The sequence below is a fragment of the Micropterus dolomieu genome, linkage group LG14, assembly GCF_021292245.1.
Source record: "Micropterus dolomieu isolate WLL.071019.BEF.003 ecotype Adirondacks linkage group LG14, ASM2129224v1, whole genome shotgun sequence".
NCBI lineage: Eukaryota > Metazoa > Chordata > Actinopteri > Centrarchiformes > Centrarchidae > Micropterus > Micropterus dolomieu.
Genome location: NC_060163.1, coordinates 23,510,399 through 23,533,904, shown reverse-complemented (window position 1 = coordinate 23,533,904; position 23,506 = coordinate 23,510,399). Strand labels below are relative to the sequence as shown.

At 39.7% G+C, this 23,506-nt stretch overlaps 2 protein-coding genes across 2 annotated transcripts in view; both read right to left on the bottom strand.

The window, feature by feature from the left end:
- Positions 1-8,755, bottom strand: part of adam8b (ADAM metallopeptidase domain 8b) — a 16,380-nt gene extending 7,625 nt beyond the window's left edge. Inside the window, exons 1-14 of the mRNA XM_046069046.1 lie at positions 7,985-8,755; positions 7,566-7,672; positions 6,795-6,868; positions 6,633-6,708; positions 5,809-5,885; positions 5,134-5,338; positions 3,899-3,958; positions 3,756-3,818; positions 3,484-3,653; positions 3,314-3,395; positions 3,061-3,203; positions 2,577-2,766; positions 2,095-2,184; positions 1,077-1,275 (exon numbers count right to left, since the gene is read on the bottom strand). Of these exons, the coding sequence (XP_045925002.1) occupies positions 1,077-1,275; positions 2,095-2,184; positions 2,577-2,766; positions 3,061-3,203; positions 3,314-3,395; positions 3,484-3,653; positions 3,756-3,818; positions 3,899-3,958; positions 5,134-5,338; positions 5,809-5,885; positions 6,633-6,708; positions 6,795-6,868; positions 7,566-7,672; positions 7,985-8,054 (1,606 nt within the window). The 5' untranslated portion in view covers positions 8,055-8,755. The remainder of the gene's footprint in view (positions 1-1,076; positions 1,276-2,094; positions 2,185-2,576; positions 2,767-3,060; positions 3,204-3,313; positions 3,396-3,483; positions 3,654-3,755; positions 3,819-3,898; positions 3,959-5,133; positions 5,339-5,808; positions 5,886-6,632; positions 6,709-6,794; positions 6,869-7,565; positions 7,673-7,984) is intronic.
- Positions 8,756-9,088: 333 nt separating this feature from the next.
- tubgcp2 (tubulin, gamma complex associated protein 2) lies at positions 9,089-22,261 on the bottom strand. Its single transcript, XM_046069633.1, has 18 exons — positions 22,133-22,261; positions 21,620-21,780; positions 20,211-20,339; positions 19,653-19,829; positions 18,252-18,411; positions 17,875-18,082; positions 17,563-17,762; positions 15,715-15,904; positions 15,467-15,612; positions 15,208-15,388; positions 13,431-13,611; positions 12,680-12,852; positions 11,519-11,647; positions 11,309-11,429; positions 10,923-11,066; positions 10,037-10,153; positions 9,736-9,899; positions 9,089-9,494 (listed from the first exon to the last, which is right to left on the bottom strand). Exons 2-18 carry the CDS (start codon positions 21,767-21,769, stop codon positions 9,419-9,421), a joined length of 2,646 nt encoding a protein of 881 aa, XP_045925589.1. The 5' UTR covers positions 21,770-21,780; positions 22,133-22,261; the 3' UTR covers positions 9,089-9,418.
- Between the last annotated feature and the right edge of the window lie 1,245 nt (positions 22,262-23,506).

Here is a 23,506-nt window from a genome sequence, read left to right as displayed (position 1 = left end):
AAAAAATCAACATTTAAACAGTAAATATTGCCAAAATATGGATAATTGCCTGGTATATTTTGAAAATATTGTATGATAACTTTTGTATTTTAGTTTATTTTCATCAAATTTACAGTTACAAGTGCATTCCAGGTGTATTAAAATATGTTCAGTTGCATTATGATCTATCTTATGATGGTTTTGATGGTTAATTGCATTGAAATATAGCTTAGGCGAGGTTGAAAATATCCTATTTTTTCGGTATTGCATCTCAATTTAGTCTGTAATGGTAAAATAAATATGTTAATTTACAATGGATTGATATTTCTTAGCTTCTGACCTTCCAAAGGAGACCAGAATTACGCATCTAGGCCAAATAGTTGAGGAGTTATTCCTGATTTATTTGGGTATGTTATTTTAGGTGTTTTTCCTGGAAAAGGGGGCCTGTTTTCAACAAGTTAAGTCATAATTTTGAGACCATAAATCAATATGTCAAAAGCCAGGGGTGCCCTGGTGATCTGGCGTTTACTGACCATGAGAATACATCGTTCTTCATTTCTCTCCCCTCATTTCCTGTCATCTCTACTGTCAGGTTATAAACATATTGTGTCATGATTTTGATTCAGTAAGTCAAATCGTCTTTTTGACCCACTATCTCTTATCATCTGCGTTGTTTCTTTTCCTGGCTTAAATACTGTATAACCTTTGTTTTTAACTCTGGTGGAGATCTTATGATGGGCTCGGGACATCTCTGTCACTGATACTATATGTTAAGGTTCAGGCACAAGAGATGTTGCATGACGTTACAGACGCCATTAAAGTTGGAGATAGTAAAAATGTGCTTGATAAATACACACTTGTTTTATAGACTCCTATATTCTGTGAGAGCGCTATTCATTCAAGTTCTCTGTAGTCCTTGTGCACACTCTTAAATCCTTGCTAGAATGAGCCATTTCTACCATGTGACGGAAAACAGACTAATAACTAAAGCTCCTTCAGGCTCATCTTGTCTATTAACAAGAAATGAAAACACAGAATCCCCTGTTTTTACTTCTTTTACCTGAATGACCATACTGACAGCAGTGTGATGAGGGTACCTGATCCAAACAGCCTCCAGCAGTGCTGCTCAAGTGTGGGGCACTGGCCGTTGTAGCAGTAGCCCGGTGCCTGGTCGTAGCACGCTTTGCCGTTCATCTCAAAACTATCTTCAGGACAATCCTCAGACACTCCGGTGCAGTATTCAGGCAGGTCACAGTCACCGGCCGACTTTCTGCACACACTTCCAGCCAGTTTTAACTGTGGGTTAAAGTACATTTCGGCTGATTTAGTTAGAATTTCTTGTAAACGGTATATAACTAAGCTTGTGTATTTAAGTGGTATTTCATGCAGAAGGATGTGGTGAGTTGACGGAAACAGAAGGATATCACCCTCTGTTTCCTGTTATTATTGAACTGCTGCTGTTTTAATGTGGTTCGAAGAGTAACCTCCTCCCATGGCCATTTTAATGGCCACAGTTATTAGGAAGAAGCAGGGTGTGTCTGTATGACTGGCCTTTCTGTAACCTGCACTCTGTCCACTGTAATGGAGCTGATCTGGCTTTCTTGACCAGGTCTAGCAGCATGTTGGTTTGTCAGTCAGTAGGTCAGTCCACCACTTTGGGCCAGACTGAAATATCTAAACAACTATTAGATGGATTGCCATTAATCCTACTGACCTCTGATTCTCTGCTCGTGCGAACAGCAGGTCATTCAAAGTGAACGTATACTGGACGGATTGGCACAACATTTTGTTTTAACATTTGTGGTTCCCAGAGGATAAATCCTGCTGACTTTTGTGATCCCCTGACTTTTCCTCAGGTGCCACCATGAGGTTCTGGTACATTTATGGTTGCGAGTGAAATATCTCATGCCATACAATTAAGTGCATTCATGTTCCCCTCTGGATGAACTGTAATAACTCTGATATTCAAAACATCAGCATTTTAGCATGTCGATTTTAGCAGGTATTGTTAATCATATGTTTGGGATTCTGGTGTTTTTACTCTGGGCTTTAAGCTGGTAAAGTATAAGAAACTAACTTTTAAAGCTAGCTAAAGGGTAATGGTAGCTAAAGTACCTGGCATTCGTCGCAGCATTGTCCATGAGCACACTGGGATCCTTCAGTCAGACGACAAGTTGAGGCATCACAACAAGAATTCTTGCATTCCTAAAAATTAAAAACCCACAATCTTTTTCAGTTGTGTTTCTATCCAGTTACACTTTCAGCTGGAATTTGCAGTAATGAAGTTCAGTTGAAACACATCAGATTTAATTCTCCCACACATGCAGCATCTCTGCCAAGAATTTCGTCTCTCTGAAAAGATGTGAGCGCACAGGAAAACTATTTTAATGTTCGAGGCCAAACTTCAGCTTTGGATGCCCTGAATCACCACTAACTTCCCTTTTATTAGCGCTAACCTCACATACAGGAAACCACACTAGTCAGCTTAAATAGAAAACCAAAATGGTGTCGTCCTTCACCAAATAATATATTTAAACTTTCCAAGGTCTCAAAAATCTATTACAACCAGTGTCATTAGCCTCTACTGAAGGTTGTACCTCCACAGTGCCACAGTCACACTCCTCTCCAGGGTCCAACAGGGCGTTGCCACAGCGAGGGCCCACAGCGATGGTCTTAACAGAGCCTGACGGTTTGGACAAGCAGCTGGGTTGAGCTCGCTCCATGAATTCAGCGAGCTGCTTCACACTGCAGCTGCTGAAAAACTCCGGGAACGCTATATTTCCTGTCCTGAAGAGGAGCAAAGAGATTTCAGCTTTACAAAAGATTTAAATTTAAGACAGAGCTAAAACAGTTTATAATCCATGTGGCCAAAATTATGTGGACGCCGGATGTGCTTGCGTGCACAGAGGTATCATCATGTTGACGCAAGAAAGAGTCAAACACAAACTGTTGACGCACAGTTGGAAGAACTGTTGTGTCTAAAATATCCTTGTACGCTGCAGCATTAAGTAGTCCACAAACTTTTGGTCACATACTTCCAAGCTGAATCTTTATGAAAAAATAGCAGGAAGACGTCCTTACCTGAGCTTGTCTGCCATCACACAGTTCCCACTGCTGTAAGACGGACCACACACACAACCTTCAACATCGTGGGACAAGCCAAAATTATGTCCCATCTCATGAGCGATGGTGGAGGCGAGGCCTATCGGATTATCCTGGTGATCCTGGGAGAGAAACGCAGCAATGTTGCTTTAAATTCAGCAGGATGCATCATGAAACACCAACCTGCTCCCTTCATCTGCAGATGTAAAAGGACGAGTGTCTTGATTCATACCTGATTCACTCCACCTGAGTTTTCAGTGCACATGGCAAACTTATTCGCCAATCCAACGGTATCTCCCACAAAGTCTTTTCCACTGTTGAGTGAGGAAAGTGTAACATCAGGTCAAACTGGCAGCATAACTGTGTTCAACACCTGCGCAGATATCAAAGACTGATCCTCACGTCACAAATTGGGCGTTGTCATGCTTCGCCCTCTGCAGAAGATCGACCTGCCGCCACATGAGGAAATTGTCCAGAGCAGTCTCTGAATTAATGTCAACGTCGATGTAGTCTCTGTTTGTCCAGATCTCCAAACCCACCAGCATGACGTGAATGTTCAGATGTCGATACAGCTGCAAGCGGAGGAGGAGACGGCTTTCAGTGAGTGAATGCGCTGAGAGCGCCGACGGCACGACGGCAGACGAACAGCTTCTAAAACATTAGCCTGAATTTACCTTGTCGACGTGATTCACAACTCCGAGAATACGAGATTTAGTCTTGCTTCCGTGTAGCTTATACTGCAGGAAGAGGAGAGACAAACATGATCAGATTCACTGAGCGTTGGGAAGTTGTAAAGGACTTAAAATGAGATTTTTACCTCAGTGTTGTCCACCACCACATACAGCTCGACAAACCTCTGTGGACCTGCGATGGGTTTCTGAAGAAAAAAAGGAAACAGATACAACCTTCACTAATATTCTTATATTCTTATTATATTAACTAATAACTAATATTCTTATTTAAATCAACATAAAGAGGCACAAAAAAAGATCTGACCGCAACATTTTGCTATAATGTGAAAAATTAACCCCATAAGAGAGCAGACAGAAAAGGAAACAGAAACAGATATAAGATACTTGATTTACATATAGTACATTCAGCATAAACATCCATCCTGCATGTTGGGGCCAAAAGTTTGTTGTTTGTTGTTTTTTAATGTTTTACCCATGACTCAGGGGGCAACATGGATAAAATCTTCTGATTTTTTTTTCATTTAATGGAAAATCGATCTTATTTGGCAAATTAAAAAATAAATGTTCTTCTTCACACCGACACCCACATGAAAATCCAATATTACCATAAAACAGGGCTGATAATTCATTTACAACAGTGACCTACAGTAATAAAAACCAGGGATAACTGTTAAGGACATGAAAGTATTGTTCCCAAATGGGCTACATCACGACATGTCCAAACTCTGGCACCTCAGCGTGGCCTCAGCACGCTGCTTCCTAGTTATTTGTGCCTTCTTGGCCTTTACATTAAACACCCAGGGTGTATATGTTGATGTTACAGTGTAAATAATAATTTCCTGGCACCCGCAGGCCTGTGACGATAATTACATTATGGACTTATCGTACAATATATGAACATCGAGCCCTCGATCATTTTTGCTGACCTAAATGTCACCTGTTGTGTGTTTACATGCGTGTTTGTTTACATAAGAATGTCTCCAACATTTTAGCATCATCTCCAATATCATGCCAGAATAAACAGCAGGATTTTCCCCACCATTATAAGACTTGGGGCCTTTTTGCACCTAAGTGCTGTGAACAATAAAAACTATGCAGACACATCAATTTTATTTTTTGTTTTGGTTGTGTGGGTTTTTTAAATTAATGTTTTCTTTATTTTAGTATTTTTTCCCCATTCCATTTTCCAATGTCTGAATAGTCTTGTGAATAAAACGTTCATTGCTCTTTGATTTATTATTATGTAAGTGGCACAAAATGGTCTTAAACTCTATTTTACTATATCGAAATTATTTCTGGAACATTGTATAATCCAACAAAAGTAGTTGTTGTTGTAATCACGACAGGCCTAGTTACTTACCCACGATCTGGACTTGAAGAGGCCAGCGAGCCGAGGGCCCGGGTCCTGGTCCTGGTCGTACAGTGTGGTGGTGTTGGATGAAGAGCCACAGCTGACGCTGCCACTGACCTTCAGGTGCTCGTGTCTGTAAACTGCATGGTCACCATCGTCGGACAGTCCCAGAGGCTCTATCAGGTAAACCTGCTGCCGGGCTCTCACAAAGCCGCTGCAAACACAAAAAAACAACAACACAAACACTTAATTTGTAGGTTCTTTGAAGCAAAACAGCATAAATATGATTCAGCATACAGGGGGAAATGGTTTTGTCCACAAGATTTGGTTGAGGTTTCAACACATTTATTATTTTTAATAATGTAAAAGATTTCCACAAGGAAAGCCAACTTTGCTGAAAACAGCTTTAAAACACAAAGGCAATTCAAAGTGCTTTACGAAAGGCAAAGAACTGAATTTAAAAACACAACAAAAAAAAAGATTTAAATACAGTTGTAGCGCAGGTACAGCAACACACAAGCAGGCTTCATAAACACCTTGACAAACCAACTGATTGCTATCATGAAGCAACACGTTTCACAAGAACTGAAGTCACTGAAGAAACTTTCACTGGCGATAATGTAAGCGGCGAATTACAAACGAATAAGGAAGTTCAAAGGTTTAAAAATATCTTAATTTTCTTACCTAATGCCTGAACAAATGCCAACGCTGACGGAAGAGTCCCTCACACCTTCAATGTGACCGTGATAGTAGCAGTGCTCCTGGAGGGAAATACACTCATCAGATCAAAGACGTCACTGTTCGTACTTTACGTTATTCTTTAACCGTGTTACTCAAAAAGGGTTGTTTTTAACTTCAGTAAAATTATGATTCACAGGTTAAGAATGTCGGATCTTAATCATGCTGGGTTTGACTTAAACTCCATACTGTCACAATATATTACCTTTGCTCATAGAATAAGGCAAAACTGACGCGTTTGCAGATACCAATGTAGCATTTATTTCTGCGTAACCATGTTTTTGTTTTAATGTGTGACATGTTAAATACTAAGCAGTAGGTACAACCTGAGAGTATCTCTCCTGCTAATGGTTTCAACTAGTTACCCTGATTAATAATACAGTGGAAACCTCATCGGGGTCAAATTGATCACTATTATAACAGATTTTTGTCTAATGCAGATTCTAATTGACATTTGTATATTTATTCCATGAATAAAAAATCATTAAACGGACAGCTTCAGAATCTCATTGACTCTTTCAAATGCTTTTGAAATTACTGTATTAATTAAATATAAAATATAGCTAACTGTAGTTCAAATTATAATTAGGCTATAGCCTAAAACAGTATTTTGTCAAATACAGTATTGGCAGTAGTGAAAAATAGGCTACTAAGCCAAAGCTCATATCTGGTTTCAGTAGATTTCTACATTTTTAACAGAAATAATCTCTCCCTGCAGCATCTAACAATTATTATAATGCGTCAGAGGTAAATTAAAAGTAACATCTCACCTCATTTGGTGACGTTGTCACACGCTTTCCATCGTCTGAATAGTGTGTTTCAGTGTAGCCTCTCCCAATAAGATTCCTATTTAATACAGGTGAAAACAGTTTTATTTTTCAAATACTTGAATATTAAGTGTTAAGAATTGAAAACAAAAAAACGATATTTACTTGTTCTTTTCCAGATACATTGTGTGGTTCCTCCCTTCGATGGCCAACTCGTACCGAACTGTATCAGGATAAAGCTGTAGAAAATTCATGACAACTATTGATAATTGTAACAATTATACACATTTGTAGTAGTGGAAGAAGTACTCACATCCTTTACTTGGGCAAAAATAGCAATACCACAGAAAAAAACAATATTAAAAACTGGTCTTTTACCTGTTTTTAAGATTTTTTTTTTTTTCTGTGGTATTGCAGTATTGAGTATTAACAGCTGTGATGCACAGATGTGTAAGTAATATTTAAAGCAGGTCGAGAAGAAAATAATTGAAGCTACTTTATATACTGTTTGGTACTTTAATCTATTACAGTGGTGGGAAGAAATGAAGTACATTTACTCTGTGCTGTTACTCTTATGCTACTTTACAATAACACTCCATAATGTTTAATAAGTAAATATTGTACTTTTTACTGCACTAGATGTGTAGTTACTTTGAAGATAAACGTTTTACAGAAAAAAACATATGATAAGGTTATGAAGAAAATAAACAACAGTATATAAAGTAGTAAAAGTTATTTGTACTTCTACACACAGATGATTACTTTGACTTTTTATATCTTAAAGTACATTTTTTTATGATAACAATTCTGTACCTGTATCTTTTTACATTGTGATGTGGCCCTAAGTGCTAAATGATGTTCTGTATGCAGAATCAGTACATGATGCAGGTTACAGGTCCCACAGGTGTGTGAGGCAGGTGAGGTGTAGTCAGTCACCTGGTTGTCCCGCACGCTCCTCTTCTGTCTCCCTGGAAGTCTCTGAGGTCTGACCACCTCATATCTCTCCACCTGAGACAACATCCCAGAGCACTGCAGGAGACAAACTGCAAACAAAACTTTACTGTTATTCGCATATACATGAAATATTTCAGTGGATACAGTCTGAATAAACAAGGCTTTGAGGAAATTCTTATTAATTACATTCACGTAGCGACAACAAAAATTAGTTTTACAAACGATATGAGCCTTCAGACGCACTTTAATGGCGTTACAAACGGCGGACAGAACATTAATAGCTTCTTCTCCAAGTTTTCCTGTCAGCGTGTGTTTTATTCAACCGGGATAAAAATGTAGGGAAACAAAAACAAACGCGTAATAAAAGTATTTCAATGCAGAATAGTGAACTCTGAACCTACCCCATGTCAGCCACAGTGAGAACATGTTCGCTCCCATGTCGGTGCGCTGTGCTCGGGCACTGCAGCTCATCTACCCGTTAACTCCGCCGTGGATCATCCGGACCAGCTGTTCCGTTAAAGCTCCGCCTCCGGTTACTTCTTATCGCCCCCTCACACGTTTACCGGAAAGAAACAGTCAAGTATGCTACGGTGACACATACTTAAAGCAGACTTCCGGTGAAATAAAACAAAACACTTGTTGTACAAAAGACGGTTGTATCTTTGAAAATTATTTTTTCGTAATCCAGCAGATGTCCGGAACCATGAAATGTTAGGCCGGGGCGAAACAAACTTTAAAATAAAATCCGCAAATACTTTGTGTGGCAAGCGTAACGCACGTCTAGCGCAGGAGTGCGTAGCGGAACACTTTTCGGAAATATTACATTAAACGTTGAGTTTACACGCTGAAAAACATTTTCCTCTTTCAAACCAGAGAGCGGGCATCAGGAAAATACATTTGGATACGGAACTTTTCCCTAAGGTTTTCACGGGGGCGCCATGTAATCGCGGTTCAACTAAGTTTATGGCTCCGTCTAATTGTTGGGAAATGCTTAGGCGTTCTTCAGTTTGTGGCTCCGTCTATTTCTTGAAATTCCCCACTTGAAGCGTTCTTCCGTTTTTTCCCCATTTTACTGACAAACTTTCAGCTTAAAAAGACAAAATAAAACACGGGTCTCAAAATTGTACATATAAGATATTCTACAATATAAATATAACGTTAGATCTACTCATAACCAGCAGATAAATACTCTATATGTTGACATTTTACAATGTACGTCTTTGACAGGTTACGCTTTTATTCTGAAGTCAGTCGCGTTATATTTCCGGTATGACTTTAGCTTTGGCTAACTTCACGCTGCTCAGAAGTGTCAGAGTTATAACCTGTTTTATAGTCTACAGTTATACTATAACACTTATCAGGCCACAAATTAATAAAAAAACCTACAAATACCTTTCATTAAATAATAAATATTCGCCTCACACATTGAAAACGTGTCATTTATCTTAAATAATTCAGTCAAACAAGCCAAAGAATGGCTACATAGCAGTTGCATAAACAGTCAGTTAAAAGTCATTTTTTTTAATGAAGTGAAATATTAACATACATTTTATTGTACAGGTACAATAAGTTACCCATAAGGAGAGTCTTGAGTTTCACTTTCAGAGCAGAATAAAGTTCCACATTTCTTAAAATGTACAATTTGAAGCACTGAAATGACGCTGCAAACATCAGATTATAACTCTACATTTGATACAGTAACGTTACAATATTATATACACAAGTATCAGCTCTTTGAATCAACGGCTGATGTTTGTATGGGCGGCTGGCGTTGGAGTAACGGGCAGACATGTGGAAAGGCTGTTTTTATTGTGGAGTGACAAATGTATTACATGCTACGCTGCTGCTTTCTGACTCCGCTCGATGGCCATCCTCTCCAGCCGCTCAGTGTAGAATCCATTGAAATCCAGTCTGTGAAGTTATAACAGCAGAGTTAGCAAATTATCAGTCATTTATAATGCTTGATAAAAAAAATAGGGCCAATTTAATTTGAATACACTGCGACTACCTCTGGGAAAACAAGGCGTATTGGAGTCTGCTCTAGTTTGAATAAAATATCCAGTAGCTCTGTAGATTTATCCATATACTGCCAATAAATTTGAATGTGCACAGAAAAACCCATTTTTGGCCCATTTAATGTGAACAGTTTTACCTGTAGATGATGCTGATCATGCTGTGCTCGCAGTCGTTGGTGCTGTAAATGCTCAGCTTGTCCAGCAGGTCCAGCAGCAGCATGCTGAAGTTACTGTCAAAACTGCTGATGGTGGCTTCAAAGCCTGCGTCTGACTGGAGGGCGTCCACGTACTCTGCTAAAAACTGAAGCAGTAAAAAATATTACCCAGATGCTCCAGTGTTTGTAAACACCAGTTGTTTCATAATATTTCAGAAACACAAAGTAGGAATCTGAACATTTCCCAACATTTTACTGGGCGACGAGTATATTTTGTAAATACCTTTGTGGTCAGCCTCTTCTTCTCTGCCTCCTCAGCACGTTCGCTCTGAGTGGGAGGCCCGTCCATAGTCCCTTGTTCCAGAGAGAGACGCTCTAACCTCATGCTCTGAGTGAACCGCTAGAACAAAAACAAAAATCTTGTTACAAGCAATTACGAGTTTCATTTTCAGGTTTTAACATTCCTGATTTAGTGCAGATTTTTTTCCATCTAGTGTTCAATTGAAGCAGAACATGAAATGCAATATGAATACTTTAAAACAGAGGTTTTCAAAGTGGGAGGTGGGCATTCCCATCGGTGCTCCAAACGGTTTCAGGGGAGGCTCACTGATTGGAAGTAAAAACATATTAGTATTTACGTTAGTAACTAAAAATCTTTTTTATATTTCCCAGTGTTGCTTTTATGTTTTATGCACTTTCAATTGCCTTGTGGTTGAAATGTGCTACACAAATCAACTTGCCTACTATTAAAAATAGTTTTTACATTACTTATCAAAAGAAAAACACAGAGACTAGCCCAAATGTGTGTGATCTGGTTAAACGGAGTTCAGAGATACCGTTTTGCGGGAATGATACTGTCTTTTTCAGAAACTCATAAACGCCTTAGGACAGACTTTTGTTATCTATTTTGTGTAGTTTGAAGTTCTGTCAAACATTAGGCTGTCTTAGCTCAATTGTTGAGCGTCGATGGGACCAAATAACATAATTGGGACTGCACAGGCATCCGTGATTTGAGCAAAACTTAGCAAGTAAGCTAAAGGGGTGTGAGGGGCCGCCTTTTTCCAAGCTTTGGCCCCCAGTCTAAGACTAAACCCTTGCTTTAAAAGACACAGACCTGGAGCAGAAACAAGCAGCTGGCTTGGCTCCTCTTTATTTTCACGTCAACAAACCTGCATGCAGTCTGTGAACTTGACGCAGACAGACATGAGTTTGGAGAAGATCCGGAGAAGCTCGGGGTTGGTCAGCATGCAGTCCTTCAGGCAGTTGTCCAGGAAGCTAGTGTGGTGGCAAAGTACATCATCAATGTTTGACGCCTGGAGAGGGAGAAGACAGACGATAAGCACAAAAAAAACAAAACAACAGACCACATTCTCCGAGAAACCTGTGTGTCTCCTTTCCAGTGTTCTACAGGTGTCCTGACCTCCGACCGTTAAAACTAACTCATACGAGCGCAGCAACAACAACACATAAAGAGTGATACCGTGGCGGCTTCGCTTTTGTTAAACAAGAGACCACTGACGGTGCGATAACAGGACGGGAGAGTTCATGCACTCACTGTTTTCAGGTTGTTCTCCATGATGTGCCAGGTGGGCTCCATCACCTCAAACATCATGTAGTACTGGATGTTCTGCACAAAGTTGAGCATGCGCTGTCGGAGCGCGAACGCAGCAGCAAACCTGCGTACAGGTAGTTTGAACAGAGCGTGAGGACGTTTTGCTGGCTGAGATTTTTACATAAATTCACCTAAAATTCAACTTCAACTCACCATTTGGGAGAACGTAACGAGTACTGCTTGAAATCTTTGTTGCTGATCCACACGTTGCACAGCAGCCTCTCGACATGTTTGCAGTAAAACATGTGTCTGAACAACATCTGGTACCTCGTCAGGGCTTTCCTGGAAAATGAATGCAAATGAAATACTGTTAAATTACTTATATACGTTACAAAGTCATACATAAAAAACTAACAAGTAAAACAGAAATAACTAAACAGAAGAAAACATATTGTTAGTGTACAGAGCCTCCTGCAGCCGAATTTAACAACCACTATTATTTTATAATTTGGGACATTTTTTTTGCAGCTACAATTATATTTATTATCAATGAATGTGCCTTATATTTGATCAATCAATCTATCGCTTTGCCTATAAAAAGTCAGAAAATAGTGAAAAAGGCCCAAGTGGACGTCTCGTGATGTCTTGAGTTAAAAACCCTAAATATTTTAAGGATACTTCTGACAAAGAAAAGCATCAAGTCCTCAGATTTAAGAAGCTGCAGCAAGCAAATGTTAAAAGACACTAAAAAGACTAGGATAGTAAGGCTGAACAATATGCAAACAAAATCATCGTGATTATTTTTATAGATATTGCGATTGTGATATGAGTCAAAATTTTAGTTGTAATGGTAATTTTTGATTTTATTTTCACTGAAAAAAGTATAAAAATGATAAGATTTCTGATGGGGTCTGTACCAATCAAGCATGTTCCCTCATGTATGGAGAATATCATTTGTAGGCCGGGGCAATTTCAATCACAAATTCTGATTTTGATAATCTTTCGATTAATTGTTAAGCCCTACAGGATCGGATAATCAAAACGGTTTCGGACAATTTCAGTGTTTTCATTGATTAATCGACAAACTGCTGTAGCTCTGGATTACTAGATCGTCTCGTATTAAGATCTGTATTCTTTGTCGTTTATTGGAACTAACATGTTTGTTATTGATAGTTGTTCATTTTGCTCCCGTGTCATATTGAAAAGAAAGAAACGCGTCTCTTACACCTACAAAACGGCAAAATAACAAATTACAACTGCGCTTGGGATTTGTTATGTTATGTTTTATGCTGAAATATCTTGAAAGTTAGGAAAGCTAAACAATATGAAACGCATAAAAGAGATAAAAATCAACCGGCAGCAGCAGAACAGAACCTGTTGATGATGAGCGAGAGCGGCCATTTGACGATGTAGTCGAAGGAAAAGGCCTCCAGCCCGCTGAGGGCCACGTCTGTCGGGTCTGCGTTGATGATGGACTTCTCCTGTTTGGTCTCGATGGCCAGCACCCGCAGCAGCTGAGTGATGACGTCATGAGGCATTAAGTCAATCTGTGGTAGGAAGAGAGGAAGACCGAACGTTATAAAGAGTGACTCATAAATCATGACATCAGTCTGCAAGTGAAGGAAGACAAGTACACTTATTAGTGTAACAAAGGATCAGATGGATTGTTACAAACTCTTGTTTTGCTTTCTCTAATTTCCATCTCTCTTTATTTTCATTCCCGTCCACTGTTTTGAAGGGATAAACTCCTGATTTTGTGGGTGTGTAAAGACCGCTGAGACTTTACAAATAAACTTGACCCTGAGTTCGCTCCGAGCCTTGAGCGAAAGTGGAATTAATAAATTAACCAAAATGACAAATGTTTGCCAGGCAGGACTAAGTACATGTAGCTTATTTAACTATATATTGAATCCAGAGCAAGAACATAGTGAGGTACCACTGAAAAGAATAACAGCATGTTTAAAAATCCTCCTGAGGATATTATCTGTCACTTTAGCTGCCAACTGCTCCACTATTTTCACCAGCGTGTCTCTAACTTCATATTTATGTACCAGCCCATCTAACTCTTAGGACTTTGACGTTTTCTACTGAGAGTACACAGAACTACAGTCTTATTTCCACCCGCCTTGAGGTCGTCTTTGAAGGGGTCTGTGTTGGCTGTGCTCATCCTCAGAGCGAGCTCCAGCAGAGCTTCTAGTCGGGGAGGAACGATGTCGTCCACTGGCTTCTTCAGCTCTTCCTCCGTCAGGTCCATGAAGTGCACAAAGAAGTCGCCTTTGTCCATCAAAAAGTAGTGCTTGATGGATCTAATAAAAACAGCACAGTCAAAGACAAAGCTTTTTAATAAAGTGGAAACAGACAACTTTTCTACCTCCAACGTTTCCAAGTAACATTATTGTTTGCAGCGATGTCGCAAAGGTGCCACTGTTTCCTAAGAGCCTAACTTCATGAAGAAATTTCCAACACCACTTTTGAAATAAGAGAGAAGAAGGAAGCATGTTCCCTGTAGAAGTCAACTGAAAGTGTCACAATTTTATTTTTTATTTGGGAAAAGGCAAAAGCTACTGTAAGCATGTGCATTGCCTATTAACATGAGTATGAGTAAAGTTATTGCTTCACACAAACTACAGCATGAGTTGGCATCAGGGTGGAGTAACGTTACAAGAAAACATCAGGAGACTTTCACATTTTTTGGGAGTGTCCCAAGATTTCCCCCTACTGGTCAGATGTGGTTTAAACTATTCAACTGATTATTGGACTACAGCTTGAGGAGAGTTTTAGTGTATTCTATTTGGGCAACATACCAACTGGACTGAACAAACAAGACAGATATTTGTTTCAAATATTGCAGGCAGCCAGTAAGAAGGCTATAACACGAAAATGGTTAAATGAGCAACTGTATCAGAATGGACAGACATACTACACAAACTTTATGTTATGGAGCGCCTAACTTTTTCCCTCAGACACTCATCAGAGAAAGGTGAACAGTACTGGAAAAATGGAAATATTTTGTCACAGTAGATCTGGACTGGAATTATACGTAAAATGTTGATTTAACAAACCTGTGTAATATTTTTTTTCCCCCTTTTTTCTTACTAGATGGCTCTTTCAACTGTTTAATTTTGTCGGTCCTCTTTATGTTTTGTGTAGTTTTTTGTTAATGTTTGTAAAAAAAAAAAGAAAGAAAAATGTTCAATAAAAACAAAATTTCAAAAAAGAAAAAAAAGAAAAAAAAAATCAGGAGAAAGTGTGTGTGTGTCTGTTAATTAATTTAGTCTATAATAAAGAAATGAAAGCAGATAGAAAGTATTATATATGTTGAGAAAAACTGGGTTAGCTACCAAAGCTAACAGGAAGAAAAGCCCTCTAGAAATCAAAAGACCAGTTTATCTATCAGGTTATATACTGAATGCATCTAAAACATAGTGCATGTAGATATTATGTCATCAGATTTGCCTGTTACACATTTATCATATAGCAACAGCAGAATAGAAAGAGGACAGCGCCATAAATCGAGACTTAATTTTTCTGGGAACAATCGTGCGGAGGCATAGTGAAAGAGAGGCTTATATCTTTATTCTATAGCCATTCTACCATGCAATCAATATTTATTTCATAAAGATGAGCTAAAGCAAAAAGGTTGTCTACTTTGACTTTTTTTGCTTGTTTTTCTTTGTAAACTGTCCTTTGGTTTCAATATACTTCATATATATTGTTGTTGTAATTATTAATAATAATAAAAAACAACAAATGGAGAAACATAAATGCAGATGTCTCCATACAGAACATGAATGATGGTGGCTTTGAATTCAACGTGGCAACTAAGCAGCACCTCATCCTTTCTCTCCCCGTTAGCTTACCCGTCACTCCTCCATTATAAAATGTCTTAAAAATCGGTTTACCTCAGGCGTGAAACCAGCTCCTTCTCTTCCATGAGGAAGGCCAGCAGGACCTTGCTGGCATAGTTGTAAGCTTTCTCTATCTGCTCCACGTAAGCCCTCTCCTTCAGGGTGTACAGGACCTCCTTAGCATCAGGACACGTCACATCGCGGCCGCACTCCCGCACCACGTTGAGGTATTTCCCTTCACAATAACAAAGAAGGGAGTCAATTATTTTGTCTAGGAAAGGCTCTTACAATGTTTTACGTTGTTTTGTTTTACCTGTGCTTAATATTTTGTCTGCCATTTTCTGTAGAAAGGAGGGAATCCGATGTTGCACAATGGTGTATCTCTGATCCCAGTACTTATCATTGTAGTCCTCCTGAATTTTCTCTTTCTGCAGCTCATGCTCTTCCACCATGAACTCACTGTCAGAACACAAAAACATGGACACAGCCGTTATAACAAAATGCAGATACAGTGGTTCAAGTGGTGTTTTGTTATTTCGAGCGTCGGCCTATAAACTGTACCTGTATGGATCCTTGATGATGCCCCTGTAGATCCACTTCTCCAGGATTTCAAAGTAAGGGACGCTGGCTGCTTTAGTGAGGTAGAGACACAGCTCCTGAGCCTGGCTGTCACCGGTGAAGTTAAAGGTTCGATCATGAAGAAGACTCAGCGTCGACCCACCCATACACTCTCCTTTGTCCACCGAGGAGGCTGTGAACATAGTGGAAGCAGTTGTGTTGGCTTGTGGCCCTTCATCTCACGACAAAATGCTGCTCTCACATTGATGCATCAGTATTAACAATCCAACTACATTTACATACACAGCATAAGTACATTTATCAAATAATACTTCAGCGCTTTTACTTAAGTAGCATTTTAAAGCAAGACTTTTACTTGTCTTGTAACCATAGACTGTATAAAAGAAGTGGACGTGGCCACCGTGACGTCTCCCATTGGTTCGTAGACTACTTGAAGCCTCAACTTTGGGATTGTGGTCGTCGCCATCTTGGTCTCAAGTGATCATATTTGGACGAGAGGGTGGAGTTGGGCAGGGATATGCATTGCTATGCCTTACAGGTGCTCTGCTTTTTTGCCTATTTTCCTCTAAATTGGACCATAATTTACTGAATGAGCATCATGCTGTGTTAAAGAAGACTTGAAACTAGCGACTGAGACCATGAACTCTTTGGAAAAGTGTTCACTGAGGTAATAAATCAGCTGAGAAGTAGCCTCATTTTCTCATAGACATCTATACAAGAGTCGCCCCCAGCTGGCCATCAGAAGAAATGCAGGTTTAAGGCCCTTCCACATGGGCTTCACTTTTCAGACCTGGAGGTTGCTCCTTTTTCACAGTGTGGTAATTCTACTAAGTTAAAGGATCCAAATACTTCTTCCACCACCGTTTAGCAATGAAAAACATCAACTATGGTTATGAACATTTGTGTCCAATTTGCTGGTGCTGTAGTTATCTCTCTGAACCTGGTTCAGAGTGGTAAAAATGAGCTCCCTACATGCACCTGTAATTTACATGAGAGTCGTTTTCATGTTTGAATAGGCCCCCCAGTCACGTTTCCATGAAGGGGGCAATCTGGCAATCTGACTAGGTTTCCACTAGGGCTGACTGATTTGGGGGGAAAAAAATCTAATTGCGATTTTTCTACCAGATATTGCGATTACGATTTGCGTTTTTTTAATTGAAAAGTTCAATATTGACTGCCACTCTATTTTTGACTGAAGCCACGTCAAGCAGCACAGAGCAGATGAACCAGGCAGGAAGTCAGACACAGAACGGCACAGAGGATCCGGTCAATTTTCATAAAGAAACAGCCTTTGCAGACTTTCGATCGTACATCAACAATAAACACAGTTAAAACAGACAAAAAAAAGAAATAATTTAACTACGTAGCCTAGTTAACCATAGTAGAAGCAGAAAAATCAAGGACAACTTAACAAATAAGCAAAATCTGAACAAGTCTGCAAAATCAGACAGACAAAACGCTCTTATTCTGAAATGGTCCGTGTGGGAAATGTAGCCTTCAGAGAGTGGAACGAAACCGGCTCACAGAGAGCGGTTATCCGTAGTTGTAGCCCACAAAATGACAAACTAACAGCACGTCAGATATGTAGGGCAGCTAAACGCTCCGCTGCTGTAACCTGTCAGTGTGAGTTGACGCCAGACAAAACCTGGTGCTTGCGATTGGCGAGCAGATCTGTCACACAAGGAAGACAATGGAATGAATTCTTCGCCACGCAGTTCAGCGATAAAGAGGACCAAAATCTCGAACACAGTCTTACAGCAGCTTACAGTGTGAATGTGACATTAAATAACGTTCAAAACAGAATCAGGCCCATCGTGTTCAGACTCTCACCAATAGAGGCGAGTATCTCCATGGTCCTCATGGTGGGCTGGATGTAAAACCAGAGCTTCTGCAGTGACAGGAGGCCCTGCCGCTGGAGGTGCTCCAGCTGAGTGACCAGGATCAGGTACTCCTTCATCAGGGTCCTCATCGCCGCTGTCAGCGCATGGTTCACCTGACCGTACTCAAAGGACGACTTCTCCTCAATGAATCTGAAGGACAAACACAGTAATGTTTCCTCTGTGGCACTCTTAAACGCGTATGAACACATGAGCGCCAACATTTTGAAAGGGTTGATTCAACATAACATTTTTACATGCTCACCGTGTTATAGTGGAGTAATACGACGCAACTGGTAATATTCTGTTAACCAGCTCTTTGATAGACATGTCCAGTGTTGAATCGACAATGAAGGAGCGGTTCTGCCTCCCCAGCACAGGCTGAGCTGTGATGTCTCGCCCATCAACTCCAACCAGGACGAACAGCAGGTCTTCCACCAGAGCTTGTTCCTGAGCAGGCAGGGGCATCGTACCTGGCCGCAGATAACACTGTTAGAATCTCTACAAACAACAACAACAAACAGTCACTTGAGCGCATAATTCATGCAACCTTTTTAAAAAAAACATAATAATTTCATTCACCTAGTTGATGATCGAGTATTAAAGGAATATAGAGAGCGTGTGGAAATGAAACTGGCTTACCAATGGCCACAGCTGCATCTGCTGGAGGGGTGGGGCTGGTGATGAAGTCTCCGAGGAGAGCAGGACGGTCGTACACCCAGTTTGGAAACACGGGGTTGGGCTGCGTGGGGTTCTTCTTGTTGTGTTTGTCCCTCAGCATCTTCCGTGTGACTTCAGCAGGCTGCAGGCAAAATCCAAAAAGAGAGACTAATGAATTAAAAAGCAGGGTGAAATTTAATCTAAACTTTCTGTTCTATTAAGTCTGAAAAGCTGTTGTGGAAATTGTATTCCTGGTGAGAGGTTGAGCAAATAATTGAGTTACAACGAACCGTTGTCTTTGAAGAATTTATTTAACAAAAGAATAAACAGAGAAGTACTACAACAGAATCAGCTGGACCAGAGGTTCTGTCTCCTAAGACAGGCCCAGAGCAAACAATTGCATGATCATTTACACAGTCTGAGCATTTGGGGAACAAAAGGTCCTTGTCCTTGGTCCCAGTCAAGGAAGGAGAAGAACAGCTAGTGAGGAAAACAATCAACAACCCCACATCCCTGACCTAAACCCCACACATGTGGACAGACTGGAATAACAAGAACAATAAAGATTTAAAACAATATATAAGACATAATAAATGGGGATAAATAGCACTCTTATAACTACTTGCATAAAAGATTAGTGTAAGAGTAAGAAGAAAACAATTTTCTGCCCTTACATTAGCTTGTTTTGGTTTTATAGCCAACTATTTTGCTGTTTTGATTCACTCTCACAAGCTTTGTGAATCCTGATGAGATTTTAATTATGAGACTCGCAAGCAGGGTTCCCACGCTTTTCTAGAAATCTTTTCCAGGAATCTTCCAGGACATTTTCAGTTATGATATAGCTGGTATGTCAAAGAATCTATTAAATATGTAGAAATTATGACAAATTGATATTTTTTTTTGTTTCTTTGGGAAAGCCCTTCATGCTCTTTGCTTGGCAACTGCTTTTCTTATGAATTATATTTTAACCACTGCTGCCAAACCACCAATAACTGAATAGCCTCAACACAAATTATAGTAAAATCCCAGCATTCTGTTGAACCTTAGCTTTCTAAAACCATAGCGAAAAAATAATTTTCCAGGATATTTTACTTTTTCTCTCATTTTTTTTATCTTTTCCATGACTGGAAAATTTGTCAACTGTTTTCCAGGTTTTCCAGAATGAGTGGGAGCCCTGGCAAGTACGCCATTGATCCAGGCTGTTGGGGGAGGGGAAGAAAAGCACACATATACACTCCCGACAGGATTAATAATGTGTGTGTATTATTAAAATCACCCAACAGAAATTAATCCCATCCGCATGGGATTATTATTTGATAAGCATTCAATTGTTTTTGTGAAAAGACCCATCCAGCTGTCAGATCTACTGCATGCTGTGCTCACCAGAGGAGCGTTGGAGCTGGCCGTCACGTTGCCGAGCTTCTTTCGCAGCTCGTCCAGTTCCTGCATGGACATCTTGGTGCTGGTCTGAGGCAGAGTGTAACTGGTAGTTGTGGTTGACGTCGCGTTCGCTGATGACTCTGACCTCTCTTTGGCATTCTGCTGCAGAAACTGAAGCGTCTGCGAAAAACATCCCGACAAGGCGGTGAGATAGTGTGATGAGAACGGTCAACTACTATTGTTCAGTATGGCAGTTTAAAAATATAAATGAACACACAAATCAAGCCACACCCAAGGCCTTTTAAATTGGTTTCAATCCTCTATTTACATCAGTGACATTTGCATAAAACCTATACCATTAACTGCATTTTTCACTTTCACTTGGATGTTTACACTGCTGCTATTGTTAAGAGATGAAAAACAAATCATATGAAAACACAGGACACATTTTTTACATCATAATCCTTTCAAATCTGAGAAACTAATGAGTGAAACTAATTATTTCCACTTCCAAGTAATAAACAAACCCATATAATTAGCTGCTTGTAAACGATGTCTTACCTCTTTATCTTCACAGAGTTTGGAGAGCAGATAGACAAGAGGGTCGAGGTTTCTAACATTTTTGGACTTGAGCTCTTCATACTTCCTCAAGAAGTCCTCAGGGGTTTTAGAGAACTCCGCTAATTTCACCTGAAAATGATAAAACAGACAATATCAAGAGAATATACACAGTTAGCAACACATTCATTTCTTCAACGGATGTGAGAAATAATTCTCATAGTAATTATGTTTCTGTCACACCTGATTTAAACTGACTGTTTTACTTCATATAAAAGAAAATCATGCTCGTCATGTACTGCAGGGCTACAGGTGCTGCCTACAGCTGCAACATGTAGTCTGAAGAAAAACAAATTCCAACCTAAACCGCAAAACTACGATAATGATCTTTAATTCACACCGACAAGACAAACATTTAAGATGTTTATATAAAAAACCTCTATAAAAAGAAATATATCGCAGTGCGTTTCCCCCCAGCACTTCACCAGGATTTTTCAATAAAAGATGATGAATTACTGTATCTTCGTGGGATATGCGACACAATTATTGTTTGTCCAGATCTAGACATGTGTGACCCATGCAAATATCTAAATATGCAAGAACATGTGCATAGAAAGATATCTCTGTAATTTATGATATTCATCTTCATAGGCTGCAATACAAATCTGAAATCCACTTACTGCAAGTAATTCCAATTATACACACTCTTTCTTTAAAAATGTTTCTGCTCTCTTTTACAAGTTATACATTTTTCACAGAACATAAGCTGAAAAAAGTCTCACAAATTACATGGTGAAAGACAAAGAACGCCTATACGATTTTGACTTTAGCTCAGATCTGAACAGAGCTCTGATTTCTGCTGCCAGGTGTTGCAGGCACATCTGGAAAAAAACATTTTGTTGGCTAGCAATGATGACTGACCGTAACCCTATGATGACCTCCGGTGGTTCAGAGGGCAAGTCACGGAGCCAGTGTTTTTAATCAACTTATTGAACATTGGGGTGCTGATGGCACAGTGGATAAGACACAAGCCTTTGGTGTGAGAGACCCACGTTTAATTCCCCACTGTGACACATCCACCAATGTGTCCCTGAGCAAGACACTTAACCCCTAGTTGCTCCAGAGGCGTGCAACCTCTGACATATATAGCAATTGTAAGTCGCTTTGGATAAAAGCGTCAGCTAACTGAATAAATGTAAATGTGATTTCTATCATCTACAGTAATGCTGCCTCCAAAGCACAGCGTAAAAAAGGACACATGCTATAATGCTGATTTCTGCTTACATCAGAGTTGTTAAAAAAAATAGCCTTGACTGGGCCTTCTTGAAAACAGTGATCAGTTATCAATTACAGGGCATTATGGTCAAGTTCCCGTGCCTGAAAAGTTGCATCAAAGTGTTTCTTATACCCACCTTTGCACTGTGAGCAGAGACTGTAGTTGTGACATAGGGAGTCCTGTGTTTCTGCAGTAAGTCTATGTAGCCCTCTGCTCCATCACCTCCCCGAACATGGAGCAGGCTGAGCAGCTCGTTCACATCATGGTGGATCCTGAACTCACTCATGGCTCAGGCAGCTGAGATGACAACAGCAGACAGAGATGAGGAGAATAGCTTAGCTTAGCCCCAATACAGCTGAAATCAACATCACTGCTTCTGGCTCGTACTGACAAGACATCGGGTCTCAACTAGCGACTTTAAAGGCTGCATCGAGCACCTTTAACGAGCTTATAGTGAGATAACAGTTAGTTATTTTGACGCTAGCTTGCTAACTAGCTAGACAGACAATCCCGGGTAAAATGAACTAGCCAGTAAGATGAGGATGCTAACTGTGCAGCTAGCTTATCCTGTGCGAAATATATAATTCAACAGCTATAGTTACTCTGTAATAATAAGCCTTATTATAGGTCTAACCCGCTATAACGTTACCTGTCAGCCGTGTTTAGCACAGTTTAACAGCACAGAGCAGCAGGTACCAAACGCGCCCACCACTGGTTAAACTCTTCTTCTTCTGTTGTTGTTGTAATCTACGCAGTAACGGCGCCCCCACAGGTGAAATATCACACTACACCTTTAGCCTTCCATCACTTACTCACCTTTAATTATAAGGACACCTGGTGTGGTTTGTTTACTACAAATGGCACCAGTTCAGTCCTCTACAAGAATGTCACAGACCTCATGAGTTGATGTCACATATAATACATGGTGTTCCTTTGTGACAACCTGCCCCACTGTGCACTACTGGTAGGTTATCTGCTGAAACAGTAAGACAAAAGAAGCAAAAATCATATGATATGCTTGAAAAACAGGTGTAGAGAAATAAAAGAACACATTTGTCTCTATAACAGACTATGTCTTTGTACATCTTTAGGCCTAAAAAAAATGTGTGTGTCAATGTGTGTATATTCTTAATCAGAGTCACAGTCAGTGCTGGAAGTGGGCCAGTACTCATCGGTACACAGTACGGGCACTTCTCTTTTACTTTGGCTTACAATAACATCTGTCACCTATCATATTCTGTCACTAAACCCAAACAACAATGTTTTCCTAACCATAACCAAGTACTTTTTGTGCCTAAACCTAACCAAGTACTTTTTACCGCCTAAACCTAACCAAGTACTTTTTGTGCCTAAACCTAACCAAGTACTTTTTACCGCCTAAACCTAACCAAGTACTTTTTGTGCCTAAACCTAACCAAGTACTTTTTCTGCCAAAACCTAACCAAGTACTTTTTAGTGCTTAAACCTAACCAAGTACTTTTTAGTGCCTAAACCTAACCAAATACTTTTTAGTGCTTAAACCTAACCAAGTACTTTTTAGTGCCTAAACCTAACCAAGTACTTTTTAGTGCTTAAACCTAACCAAGTACTTTTTAGTGCTTAAACATAACCAAGAACTTTTTGTGCCTAAACCTAACCAAGTACTTTTTGTGCCTAAACCTAACCAAGTACTTTTTAGTGCCTAAACCTAACCAAGTACTTTTTAGTACTTAAACCTAACCAAGTACTTTTTGTGCCTAAACCTAACCAAGAACTTTTTAGTGCTTAAACCTAACCAAGTACTTTTTAGTGCTTAAACCTAACCAAGAACTTTTTATGCCTAAACCTAACCAAGTACTTTTTATTGCCTAAACCTAACCAAGTACTTTTTAGTGCTTAAACCTAACCAAGAACTTTTTGTGCCTAAACCTAACCAAGTACTTTTTGTGCCTAAACCTAACCAAGTACTTTTTAGTGCTTAAACCTAACCAAGTACTTTTTAGTGCTTAAACCTAACCAAGAACTTTTTGTGCCTAAACCTAAC